At 54.5% G+C, this 13,827-nt stretch overlaps 1 protein-coding gene across 2 annotated transcripts in view; it reads left to right on the plus strand.

Moving 5' to 3' along the window:
* The first annotated feature begins 2,613 nt into the window (after positions 1–2,613).
* The window catches only part of LOC123930830 (pyruvate dehydrogenase phosphatase regulatory subunit, mitochondrial), a 35,112-nt gene continuing 23,898 nt past the window's right edge, over positions 2,614–13,827 (plus strand). For both annotated transcript variants that reach the window (XR_006816152.1, XM_045987206.1), the window contains exons 1-3: positions 2,614–2,781; positions 8,195–8,482; positions 9,616–9,749. Coding sequence is in view for 1 of the 2 variants with exons in the window: in XM_045987206.1 (XP_045843162.1) it covers positions 8,259–8,482; positions 9,616–9,749 (358 nt within the window). In the remaining variant the exon portion in view is untranslated. The remainder of the gene's footprint in view (positions 2,782–8,194; positions 8,483–9,615; positions 9,750–13,827) is intronic.

Raw genomic sequence — 13,827 nt, forward strand, 5'->3', positions numbered from 1 at the left:
CACAAGAGGAGTTCCTGGACGTGTCTCAGAAGTCCTGAGCAGATTTCCAGCCCTGTGGGTTCCGATTCACTTGGAGCGGATTGCTTTAGGTGCCCCCAGATGACTCTCGGGCACCACCGCTGGCATCCAGCCCACGCTTAGCACTCACTGACGAGTTCACAGATCCGTGTGTTAGAGACTTAGGTGTGAGTCTTCGTGACCTTCAGGAGGAGGGAGGGAGGGAGGCTTTCCATCTCTAGCCAGGCCACCACCGCGTGGAGGGTGATGTAATCCTGTGTCTGCGGGACCTCGGAGTCCCGAGTCTGTTTCGCACTCTGGTGACACAGATGCAAACGGTTTCATGTACCGTGTTCAGCCTTTGTGATGGCAAATACATACACCAATAACGAGAGATGAAGAGTGTTTCACAGGTAGACACGGCCAGAGTAAGGAACGTGTCTGTTTATTCATTTACAAACCTAGCAGCATGAAAAGAACATCTTAATTAAAATCTGGCTTGACAGAAGTACAGGGAACGATGTTCCTACCACCTTCATGGAATCAGAAATGCTGGTCGTTCTGGGTGCCAAGAGTCACCAGGGCTCCTGAGAAAGATCCTCTGCCCTGAAGTGCCTCAGATGTCCTCAGGACCTCTTGCTGTCGCTGCTCAGGGACGGAAAGGGGCTGAGCGAACTGCATGCTCACAAATGGAAATAAGGAGTTACAGCCCTGTGCAATCATTACAACGGCATTTCCCAGACCAAGGGTAGACCCGAGAGTGAAGTGTGAGCTGGGCTGCTAGAAACCCCTTGACTGAAACCAGCTGCGGAAAGGCGTTTGATGTGGGGACAGGAGGTTCTGCGGGGAGGATGGGAACCCTTGGAATGAGTGAAGATGCTTTGTTGTTCTCTTTCCTGTCTACACCCACCATGGGACATTATGGAGTAAGGCCCTAGAACCCGGCTTGGAGAAGAGAGGCGCTCCAGCTGCCATTCTTGGTGTGCAAAGGATCAAAAGATCCAGCACACATATTTTGAGAGAGATGTGAGAAATACCCTCCACACCACCTTTTAATTTCTGTTCTTGAGAGAAGGCAGAAGTTTTACAAAAGCGAATCCAAATATCATGAGAATAAAGTCCCCCAAGGACGGGTGTAATTGTGCATAGGCAGCTCTGCTCTGTGAAGTATCGTGCAAGAAATCACTCCGACCTTTTACGCATAAGAAGCCAGAACAGAAAACAATGTTCGGTCCTCTTGACGAACAGTGCAGTTGATAGATATGAGAGCCTATGAATTACAAAAATCAACAAGAAAGGACAATAAAATGAGGCTTGGGACTTTGCAGAGATGAACAACAGCAATGGTTGAGGGAAACGGAGAAATCCGTACAGCTTGGAATGAACACCTTAACGACCACTTTACTTCACCCACAGGTTCCCACACACAGCAAGGTTTCTTCCAAATTCATAAGCCTGCAAACGGCATAGGTCAAGCTGCTCGTCAGGAAACTTTGCCAAGATTTTCTCCCCATATCGCCATGTCTGGATATCAGTAGATCAGGAAAGACTTGCCCAGGAATACACCTCAGATGAGTTAGTCTATTTCTGCTTCTTTTGGAGCGGTCAGGTGACACCAGGCTCTGGGCCATTAGCCAAAATATTCAAGTATTTCTCTAGCACAGAAGCCCAGAACGTCTTAAACCGTCATTGGGCAGGCTAGCCAGGGACAGACCTTCTGTCCTCAGGCAGCGAGAACTCATCTGCGCTGTATCGGGTGAGTTGACCTGCGAGTCTGGGCTAGAAAGTGTGCAGCTCATGGGCTGGCGTGGTGCCACAAGGGTCCCTGGAGCTTTCTTGCCACCCCCTAACGGAAGAAGCCCTCTCTTTCTTGTGCACTGCTGAATCCCATCGCCCCGCAGGGCGCCTGGCCCAAAGAAGCCACAAGGAAACAACATGGGCTCAGTGTGGTGAGGGGGAGCCCGAATTTAAGGACCGGGAAAGAGTGTGGCGCAGCCCGCAGGGGCCGCTGTACCCCCAGAACGCTCTCCATTCAGAGAACTAGCGACTGGATGAGGTGCCAAGCAGGGCTGCGAGTGCTGAGGACATAGCCGTGCCTCAGACTGAGGTTCTGTCGAGAGATGGCAGGCTTGCAACTGGCGGGAAAGGCAGTGGACCACCACAGACTGCACCTGCCGATGAGTTCCACCAGGGAAAGAAAACGGGGCCGCTGACGGTGAGGAAGGGCTGGACGGGGGCCTTGTCAGAAGATGCACTGAGAGAGTCCATTTCCTTGGTCCCAAACAAGCCAGGAAGGTGCAGAGTGACCTCGGACCCAGAGCCCAGGGCCTCTATAATCCCGCCTCGCCCGGGAAGAGCCGAGAGCCTGCAGGTCCAGAGCGGCTTTGAGCCTCGATCCACACGGGGACAGAAGTGGGAACGCGTCTGGAGGGCAGAGCGAAGCTCCACGCTACCCTGAGTACCGCAGGACAAGCGGCCCAACCAGACCACCGCTGCTGACGCCCAGAGTCCCGGGGCGGGGCCTCGCGAGACCCAAACAAGTACCACGTGGCAGGGGCGGGGTCGCCACGGGGACGTCACGGCGCGCGCGTGCGCGGGAGCGATCTCGCGCCGGCGTACCCTTGTGGGGGCCGTAAAGCGCGGAAGGTCGCGGTCCTTGGTGTTCCCCGGCACTTTTTACTCCCTCTGCCCCGCCTCTTTCCTCCCCGGTTCCCCGCGTTCTGGTGCCGGGACCCCTCGCAACTGTTGTGGCTGCAGCCCCCGGAGCGCTCGGGGGCCCGAGAGGTAAGGAAACAGCTGCAGGGTCGCTCTGGCCTCCCCTCGCGCGTCTCAGCGCCCTTTCCGCTATGGTCTCGGGGCTGGTCCCGGCCGCCCCGCGTTTCGCGTCGCTTCCGCCGGGTGGCCTCGGGACTCTGGCGGCCGGGGCCGAGAGGGATTCGCCTCATCTCTCCCAGCCTGTCCGGGGCTGTGCTCTTTCCGGCCAAGGTGGTCCGGGTCTCGGAGACTAGTGCTCGGCTGCCCTGGGGCCTGCACAGCGGCCCCTCAGGGGGCGTCCGCCGGCTCAGCCCGACGTCCACAACGGGGGCGGTGACCGCGCTTCTCGCTACCGGCCTCGGGCTTGCAAGGCCGCAGCACGGAGGAGGCCGGGCTCGCCCGATCTTCGTCCGCTGCGGGCGCAGTTGGTTTCCCGCCTGGAGACGTGCTGCGGACTGCCTGCGCCTCACTAACTTGCAGGACTGCTGCAGAGTGCGGCAGCCAAGTTACGGGGAGAGCGTAGGCCCGGGGCGGTGAGCCGTCTTCGTGATGCGTGAGCACTCGGCACCGATGTGAAGGACACTGAGATGGGTTGCGGGCATCTTCAGGTGTCCTTTGCCGGTGTGTATGAGCGTGACGCCGGGGCTGCGGAGGGAAGGAGGTGGGGAGCCGGGCCCTAGGGCACACCTGGCCGCGCTGGCGGTTCGTATTGATTTCTTTCACTTGTCTGATCACCCGGTGGCACTTGTTGAGAATTACACACCCAGGACCGGCAGGGTCCGACTCTCCAGAGGCGGAGCGTGGGAGAGAAATGTCCTGGGTGGCTCTAGTGCTGAGGCAGGTGTGGGACACGTTGTTAACCGCTGTCCCCTCACCAGTCTTCCTTGTCCCCAGCGGCCCGTTTGTCCACACGCTGTGACCGTAGAGAGGAACGACTCAGAGGGACTTGGAGCTGCCCTGTTGCTCGTGTTGGTGTAAGCAGATGTGGGCATACCTAGTCGCGATGTTGAGTTTGCTTGGCAGATAATTTTTCTTCTTAGCAGAAAACATGGTAGGGTCATCTTAGTTTTTTTTAAATATAATTTGTTTGGGGCGCCTGACTTATTTAGTCGGAAGAGCATGTGACTCCCGAATGGGGTGTGGAGAGTACGTAAATAAAACGTAAGATATGTATTTTCTCACACACACACACATATTTTTAATCTGGTTTTCGCTTTTTTTTCTTTGTTTTTGACACCTTCGGTTTCTTGTCTAGTGACTTTCCCTTCTCTGCCATCAAGCGTGGCCTAGGTTTTGCTGCCAAACCTACTTGGATCCTCTGGCACTTGCCTTTCTTTGTTTGGATCACTTTAAATCCTTTTTGGTTCTTGTTTGCCTCCACCACTCAGTGATTCTTTGAAGGTCATGCACACAAGGTCACAAATCCTCTACTTGGTTCTCATCACTCTAGGCTTTTTTTTCCCCCCCTGGATCAGTCTAGGTTTTTAACATTGTTTATTTCATCTTAAACCTCTTCTGTTAATACGTGTCTTCTGTGACATTTGCAATTCCTTTTATCCTGCCAGGGGATGTGTCTTGTGGTTCTGTCCTCACAGCTACTGCTTCTTCACTCGTCTGAGGTTGTTTGAAGGGTAGCAGGGAGGAAAGATTCTAGGGTAGACTCTGTGGTGCCATCCCGACAGGGTCCTACTCCTGGCTCTGCCACTACCGGCATTAGAGAAGCTTGGACGAGTTCCTACCCTGTGCCTCAGGTTCCCCAAGCAGTAGAAAAGAAGTTTTAGTGCCTTATAGGGTTGTGAGTTTTAAGTCAGTTGTACACCTAACGCAGCATCTGGTAGATTGTAACTGCCTTTGAAAATATTCCTATTTTCTTTTTAAAAATTCTTTCACGTGATTTGGAGATCCCTTCAAATCTGAGGGCCTAGCCTTGCGATCTCTGAGTCCTCATTGAACTCCCCCCTCCCCACCCCCGTGTGTTCTCTCTTCTCATCCATTCAGCGACCTTGGTGCCTACCCTGAATGCTGGGAAAAGCATGATCAAGTTATATCATTGGTCCCAGCTCCCAGGGAGCTCCATAGTTATATGATACTAAAAAGTATCTTTACTAAGTGCTTCTTAGGTCCAGTGCCCATGTTTTTCCTTCTTGTGTGATTGGGTGTTTGTAGCAGCTGTGTGAGGCAGGCAGTCCTAGCTCGCCTCTCAGATGAGGAGCCCAAAGCACGGGGATGGGATAACTTGCTGCAAGTCGTAGAGCTAATGAGAGGTGGGCGGAGGCTTTCAAAGCCCCAGCTGGCTGCCTCTCTGTAAAGCCTACATCCTCAGCTGGGCTGTTGTGCTATTTCCCTGATTGACAAACAGACTGTGACATGGTCCAGGAGGCTCTGTGCTGGGAGAACCCCAGGGTGCGATGGGAGAACATACAAGGGCCACCTGACCCAGTGCTGGGGGAGAGGTCTCATAAGATTTCAGGCTGAGAGCCTTGGCGGTTACGTTTGGGGCTTGGGGGAGAGTGGCGGGAGGTATACTGTTTGGTTAGAGGAACAGTGTGCCCGGATCCCGGGAGTTTCCGAATCCTGTTCTGTTTGAGGAATTAGTTACAGATAGGTTCAGCCTGGCTCCAGAGAGAGAGCAGAGATAAGAAATGAGCCGGACAGTGAAGGGTTTTGCACTTCCTGCGAAGGAGATTGTCTTTTCCTGAGGGCATCAGAGAGTCACTGAAGAGTTGTAAGCAGGGGCGTGAAACAAGATTTTCATTTGAGAAGACTGGCTCAGAGTCCTGTGTCAGGATTGTGGGGTGTGGGGAGAACGGGGTGTGGAAGGCCCGTCAGGAAGCTTCTGCGGTAATCTGAGCACAGGTGGCCGCCTGTACTCAGGTAGCCGCAGCAGCGGGGGTGGGAGAAGTCGGTCCACCTGAGGGAAATGAAGCCTGTGGAATCCTTGGTCCTTGCAGGTGGGCTGCATAGAGGAGCTGAGACAGGAGGAGCCTAGGGTAACACCAGGGTTCTCGTATATGGAGTCACGCTGGGGACACAGAAATGGAGAAGATTTGGAGATTGAGGAGGATGGGTTTCCCTGTGGGATGTGCCCATTTTGACTCTGGGAGCCCGAGCCGACTTGCTGTTGTTCCCTTGGATGTGCAGACGCAAATGTTGGGGCCGCTGTGGGTTGCCCTCGGTAACGGTAGGCAGTGAAATCCCCCGGAGAGTAGGAGACCGAGGGGAGTAGCTGGTCCCAGAGCGCCGTGAGGGACATGGACTCGGAAAGACGGACAGGGGAGAGCAGCCAGCAAAGATGTGACCAGGGTAGTAGGAGTCAGGATTAAACCAGGAAAGAGGGTGTGAGTAGAGGGAGCGATGGGCGATATGCGGTGCTTGGAGAGGACCTTATGAGAGGGGGCCGGTGTCCCCAGAAGTAGGCAGCATGAGCCTTCTTGGTGAGAGCAGCATTCCTAGCTCCGGGGGACAGAAGCCCAACGGCTTTGGGTTTGGGACAGACAGGAAATGGGGGGAAAAGGGACAGATCATACAGGAAGCCCTTTCCTGAAGGTATTCGTCAAGTGAAAAGACAGGTTGTGAATTCACATTAAGAGTCACTTCTGGCTCAGGACGCCTGGGTGGCTCAGTAAGTTAAGCGGCTGCCTTTGGCTCAGGTCAGGTCATGATCCCAGAGTCCTGGAACCCAGTCCCACATTGGGACCTTTGCAAGGCGAGGAGCCTCCTTCTTCCTCTGCCTGCTGTGCCTGCCACTGCCCCTGCCTGTGCACGCTCTCTCTCTCTCTCTCTCTCTGATAAATAGATAAATAAAATCTTCAGAAAAAAGAGTCACCTCTGGCTTGACCACCGGCAGACTGTGTAATCGCTAAGGAGTAAGGGAAGAAGGACACAGCTCAGGCGGCGGCACTCGGGTGCAGAGGAGGGCAGCACATGGGACTGCTCACTTCGTATGATGGGAAATCGTTGTTTTAAATTTATATTTTTATTTGAGAGAGAGACCGCATGCATGTGCATGTGTGCCCATGAGTGGGGAAAGAGGCAGAGGGAGAGAGAATCCCAATATGGGGCTCGATCCCCGGACACCGAGATCACTCTAGGCTGAAGCCAAGAGTCCGACACTCAACCTACTGAGCCACCCAGGCACCCTGATGGGAAATCACAATTGCCTTCTATGTTTGCGTTTTCCGCCAAGACCATATTTTTTATCATTTAGAATTTTTAAAATGAAAAACCACTACTCGAAGACATTTATGGAGGCTTTGTTCTCTTTCTTCAGTGGGTTGGGAGGACCTGAGCATGTGAAAACGCTGAGGGTCAGGAGGGCACCGAAGGCCCATGGAAGAGGAGTTGGGTTCACGGACCTGGGTTCCCGGGGAGGAGGGGGAGGGTCCGGGGCTCTTGTGGGCGATGAACTTTGGACCCTCTGAGGGAAGCAGAGATGGTTGAAGATGCCAGGGGGATTGTCGGTGGAGTTTCCGGGGAGGAGGTCAGCGGGGTTATCTGCTTTGAAGGAAGGAAGAGAGGAGGTGGGGTCAGAGGTCTGGAGAGGATCAGTGCTGCGGGTTCAGAGGCCAAACACACACAGACATCTGCCTGTGGCTGAACCCGCGGCGGCTCCTGCGGTTAGGCAGGGGGTACCCACTGACCTGAGCCACGGAGGAACTGGGTCTGTTCCAGTGTGACCAAGCTGTAGTCTTGCTGAGTCTCCGTGCCCTCCCTCCAGGACCATGTCACTTCCCAGCCCTGCTTTTCCTCTCGTTCTCCAGTCCACTCCCACCGTGGAGCCGGAAGATCTTGGAAAAGCATATCCGATGATTTCATTCCCTGCTTCAGTATTTTCCTTTGCACTTGGAGTGGAATCCCAGCTCGTCACGAGGGCATCAAAGCACTGTGTGTCCTCGCTTTCTGCCTGCCTCTCCAGCCTTGTCGTGGGTCCCCTCCGCCGATCACGCTGTGGGCACATTGGCCTCCTTTCTGTGCTGGGACTTCTCAAAGTCTGCCCACCACCCCCCCGCAACCGGGGCCTTTACACGTGCTTGTGCCTCTTTCTGGAAGACGCAGCCCGCTGATTCCTGGTCCCCATCAGGTCTCTTTTCCAGTGTCCCCTTGTTCCCATCCGTCCTATTTGGCACATGACTTCAGTTATTCCAGCACGTTGGCTTTGCTCCTTGTTTGATCTGGGTATGGGCCGCCCCTGCCGTGGTCACCCTGACAGACACTCAGACGCCCCCTTGTGCTCTGTGTCTCTAATGAAAGTTGCATAAAGGTGAGGACCTCCTCCTTGTTGTCCCCTGCTGTCTTTAGAGCTGGCGAAGCTTCTGGAACTGTGCAGGGCCTCAGACACTGGCCAAAAGCATGGCTAGTTGGTCTCTGTCGCCTCCTTTCCCTTTCTCAGTAATCCCGAGCATGGAGTACGGTGGAATGAAATCTGGTTGCTTTCTCCGTCTAGTGTGAATGTCGGGGTCTCTGCCGTAGCCGAGTGAGAGCACACCTCTAAGCTGCCGACAGACGGGATGTTTTTCCGGTTGCTGTCGGCCGTCCGAAGACAAAAGACTGGCCGAGGATGGCAGAACTGGTCGTCGGGGAGGAGCGGCGCATCGGCTGCCGAGGCACATTCTGTCGCCCTGCCCACCCAGGCTCAGGTGGTCATCTGTGGTGGTGGGATCATGGGCACGTCTGTGGCCTATCACCTCTCCAAGATGGGGTGGAAGGATATTGTCCTTTTGGAGCAGGGCAGGTAAGGAGCAGATGCACGCGGCGTGGGGCTGTGTTGCACCCACCGTCCCCTCCCCTCCCAGTAACGTGGCCCCAGCAGTAGCCAGGCTGACTGGCGCTAAGTAGCAGGAGAAGAGCCACAGACAGGCAAAACCTCCCGGACATGGTTTCGCATTGATTATGCCCATGTTCTTTGGCTCAGAGCAAGCTGCCCGGTTCCAGCACGGCAGGTCTCCTGAGAGGACGCACTTCATTTCGGGGTCACGGCACACCTCGCTGTCTTGTCCTCTCCACTGTAATCCACAGCAACACCAGCCCTGTGGCTCGGGAGCTTCCTCTGGGAGCCCAGCTGGAACAGGCTGTAGGTCTCTGCTCCTTTCCTTCACGGGGCTCATGCACTCAAGTGCAGTGGTAAAGAGACAGAGCAGTCGCGAAGGTCGTGCGGCGTGCCCGTGCGCCTCGGCCCAGGAGGCACGTTGCAGAGCGGGGTCCCAGTTGAATGTCATGGATCCGGCGGGGGCCGCAGTGGTTAACTGAGTTTCATGCTCTGTGCAGGCTGTTTCACTTTTCCCCAAATGTCCCCTTTCTGTGCTGTTGCCTACCAGAAAGTGGATGACCTTTAACACGTCTGTTGTATTTATTTCTGAGTAGGCAATACATGTACACAATTCAGTGAAAATTGTAAAAGAATGTACAGGGGAAAATCTGCCTCCCACCCCTGATTCTAGCTGGAAGTTTCCCTCGCTGGAAGCAGGTTAAGTTCCGTGTGTATCATTCCAGATGCTCCCCGCGCATATGAGCGCTCTATATCTGTCAGCTCGGATATGTGTACCTGGGCATTTGTTTGTTATTTTTTCCACTTTTTTATTCAGGTTGGTAGTGCACCTTAAACAGTGTCCCTCCCCTGGCTTTGCTCGTTAGGGTTGTTCCCGTATTGTTGCAGGAAAGCTTTCTCTCATTCCTTTTTCTGTGTCCTTGTGGAGTATCCTGCCATAGAGGGGACTCCAGGTGCTCGGTGCCACTGCTGTCGGTGGAGAGGGAGGTGGCTTCCACCTTGCCACCTGACGGACAATGCTGTAATGCGGGTCTCTGACCTAGCTGCCATCATGCTGTGGGAGTGAGTCCACCTGACGGCATTTTGGGTGCATCCTGCAGGCTGGCTGCTGGCTCCACGCGGTTCTGTGCTGGCATCCTGAGCACCGCCCGGCACTTGACCATCGAGCAGAAGATGGCAGACTATTCCAACAAGCTCTACCACCAGTTAGAGCAAGAAACGGGCATCCAGACAGGTAAGCAGGTAATCCGCTGCTCGCCAGTCAGCCTGTGGCGCAGATTCCGGCGCTCCAGGCCGTCTGTGGGCTGACAGGTTCGGTGGTCAGGGCCTGAGTCCCAGGCCGGGCACTGCCGCTTGCCGGGGTCTTTTCCTTGCAGGAATCTGTCAGCGTGTTGCGCATGTCCTGTTTCCCTGCCCCCCGGTTGAGGGGATCCATCTTTACCCCAGATCCTTTCCAGAGCCTGTCATCTCAGGATGTGAAAGGCTTCCTGGGACATTTGCTGTGACTTCACTCACTGAAGTCTAGCAGGTGGCCACATGTGGCTCCTGAACGAAGCCACTGAGGACTTACTCCTGTTTCTTTGCGTGGTGGTGACATCGTGGCCTGACCCAGGCACCTGGCCAGTTGCTCTGAAGGCTGTTTCTGACCAAAGAGCTTAAACGTAGGTTCCCTAATGTGTGTCCTCAAGGGGAAAGACTCCAGGGAGTCGCGAGCTAAGTATGACCGGAGCAAGTAGAAGGGGAGGGCCGAGCCCGGGGACAGCTCCCCACGGTCACAAGGTAGAGGCGTGCCTGTCCGCGTGTCGTCAGGTGACGGATCGGCCGGAAGCCCAGGGGCGAGCCTCACATCGGGGCTGATGAAACCGTTTGGTGGCCATGGGAGTTGTCCTGAGGGAGTAGCCGGGTCTAGAGCTGAGAATTCAGGAAGCCCGTGTCCTTCAAGGTTGCTCTTCTGAAGTCCCGCATGATTCAGATCCCAGATGATTCCAGGCCGATCCTGGCTAGGTCAGTAGTAGCCTGACGTGCTCGCCCGCTGACTTGGCCCAGCTGGGGGTCGCAGCGTAAGTACCGCAGATGGTCTCCTTCGCTGCCCGGCTCAGCGCTTATGTGACCCGTGACCCGGCTGTCGTTGGGAAGGTGAGAGTTGACGTACTCAGAGTTTTGACGACAGGCTGAGGTTTTATGGCATTTCCCTTTCACAGGATTCCTACTCTGGCGAAGCGTCACCTCGCGTGTAAATCTTGGATTAAGGCTGAACGTCTGGGAACTGGGAGCGGGTGGCTGTGTTCGCGCAGAGGGGAGATGCCAGGAGAGGAGCTGGAGGAGGGGAGGGAAGAGGCCGTGGCCCTCTGCCCAGTGGATGAGCCTGATTCCCCCTGCACCCGCCCACGGTATCCTCAGACTTGGCCCGGCTTCCTCTGGAGCAGCGCGGACTCTGAGTGAAGATAGTAAAAGGCGTCCCCGCTCCTTACCGCCTCTGCTTTTGTCTCGGAGGATGGCTGCTACGTGCAGGATAGGCGGGAGCGGGTCCCTTTAGGTTGGATTTAATTTGGGGGCAATGGGTACTTGAATCAGGTGGCGAGCAGAGTTGGAGTCAGGAGAGGGTCTGCTTCGGGGGCCCCGAGCCAGAACTGCCGACTTGCGGTCCCGGGTTCGGTTCCTCGTGCTTTGCCGAGCCCTGCATTGCTCACCTGCTTGGATGCAAGAGGAACCCGGGCTGTGGGCCTCTTGTCTGTGAGGGAAGTTCATCTCACTTGAGTTCTGGGTCACCACCTGGAACTGCATTTTGGGCCTGGTGTCTCCCTGATGCTTGCAGGGCAGCGAGGAAGTCGGGCCGAGGAGGGTCCAGGGGTCACCCCTAGTCTGTCACCCCTGTTGCGGTTCAGCCGTGGTGCAGTGGAAAGGGGACGTGGGGTCCCCAACGGAGAATTCTGTTACCCAGCAGGATGCACAGGGGTCAGTCGGGGGACTGGTTTTGAGCCATTAAATGAAGACACGTGATCTGTGTACAAGCTGGATTTCCGGATATTCCACGCTATCCTCAGTGCATTTACGTGAGGGGTGTCTTTGCCCCTTTACTAACCTGACACATCACTACATCATCCAGATGAGCGGTCCATGCAGATCGTGTGTCTCCAAAGTTTGCTTTACCTTTTGTTGGTGTTTATCAGTTCACCATATGCTCTTCGTACCATTTTTTGTATCGGGAATTGTTTGGTACGTGTTCATTTTTTGTTTCATTAAATACAAAAATATTTTTTAATAATCAATGCGTATTACGGAGGGCTCTGTGAGGCAGCTCATGTGAATAAGTCCGCTTTGGGGCGCCTGGGAGGCTCAGTCTGTTCAGCATCTACCTTCAGTTCAGGGCATGGTCCCGGGGTCCTGGGATTGAGCTCTAGGTTGGGCTCCCTGCTCAACGGGAAGCCTGCTTCTCCCTCTGCCTCTTTCTCCCGCTCATGCTTTCGTGTGCACGTGCGTGCTCTCTCTCTCTCATAAATGAATAAAATCTTTAAAGAAAAAACAGTCTGCTTGGGGCGCCTGGGTGGCTCAGTGGATTAAGCCGCTGCCTTCGGCTCAGGTCATGATCTCAGGGTCCTGGGATCGAGCCCCGCATTGGGCTCTCTGCTCCGCAGGGAGCTTGCTTCCTCCTCTCTCTCTGCCTGCCTCTCTGCCTAGTTGTGATCTCTCTGTCAAATAAATAAAATCTTTTAAAAAAGAAAAAACAGTCTGCCTTTCATAACTGCAGAGGAGGGTGCCCCAGTATGCGCCGTTGGTTTATTCACTTCCCATTACCTGATGTTCATAGTATCCTTTTTTGGTTGTTGGAGTGATGCAGTACAGATCCCTGTAGGCTGCATTTGTTTTCTCTTGCTATTTCTAAAGGACAGAGTTCTAGAAGGTTGATGATTTGAGCAAAAAGTATTCGTATTTTCCACTCTGATAGGTGTGGCCAGATCAGCCCCCGAAAGAGCTACCCGTCACCAGCAGTGTGTGAGCGCGTACTGCCTCCGCGTCTCCTCAGTACTACGTATGGTGTTTTCATTCCACTTTCTTGTTAACTAATCTCTCTGCCCAACTTGAGGCCGGAACTCATGACCCCGAGAGCAAGAGTCGCGTGCTCTATCAGCTGAGCCAGCCAGGTGCCCCACGTTGGGTATTATTTTCATTTTTACTAATATGAGAGATGGAAAAATTATCAGATTCCAGTTTGCATCTTTACCACTTAAATATTATTTCTTAGGTCTATTGGCCATTTGTATTTCTTCTCTGACTTATTTTTTAATATCAGATGTCTACCTTCTTCTCTTACCAAACCTAAGAGTTCGATGTTATGGCTTCAAACCTGGGATAAAGCACATTTTATGTCAGGAAGCTCTAGACCAAACTTTAAAAGTCCTCTGTGGGAAGACAGTGGACAGGGAGGCTTGTGAAGCAGTGACGGACTGTTGTGGCCGGTGGTTCTGTTGGGAAGAGCGCAGTTTGGCCTCATGCGTGTGCTGTGATGTGCAGCTTCATGCACGGTGGCCCTGTCCTCCCGGGGGACTGTTTGCTAGGGAGTGGGAAGTGACTGCTAAAGCCTTGTCTGCAGGTGAGACTCAGAGTGTGATCAGCCCTTACTGGCCACGATCACCGCACTGGCCTGGTCTGTCTGCAGTTTTTAAAAAACAGTCTCTGAAATTTAATCTCTGAACTGAGGCATTCTTGTCGTGTCGGGGAAGGGCATATTTAGCTGATGATTTCAGAAGAGATGAGAAATGCATTTAAGAGATCCTCCTGTGCTGTCTTTCGAAAAGACGGCCTGATTGACTTAGCCTTTTCATCATCAGAACTGAGAGTGCGGCACATTAGGGAGATTGTCACCGACCCAAGCGCGATCAAGGCTGTGTCGGGTATGCTGGCTGCGAAGACCAGGAATTGACTCCGGCCAACTTGGGCAGAAGGGAGTTTGTTGGAAGGCCATGGGAGCCAGTCGAGTTGGTGGGAGGCTGCCAGCTGGAGGAGGCAGCACAGAGGCTGGACCAGGGGCAACCCAGTGCAGGCAGCCCCTCAGCTGAAACGGCCCGTCTGGCCAGGATGCTGCTGCTCCCGAGATGACCGGCCTCCAGCCGGTCACCCGCTTGCTCTGGATGCCAGTATCCCACCCAGGAGGGTCTGGTGGGCTGAGCTGCGGCCACAGGCCCACTGGCTGTGTTGCCGTGGGAGAAGGAGGGCCCAGCCCCTGGGCACCGGTGTTGTGAGTGGCCTGCATCGGGGTCACACTCCCACCAAAACCACGGGGAGAAAGGCTAAAAAGACTGAAGAAGGAGATG

This window comes from Meles meles, chromosome 19 (genome assembly GCF_922984935.1).
Source record: "Meles meles chromosome 19, mMelMel3.1 paternal haplotype, whole genome shotgun sequence".
NCBI classification, from domain to species: domain Eukaryota; kingdom Metazoa; phylum Chordata; class Mammalia; order Carnivora; family Mustelidae; genus Meles; species Meles meles.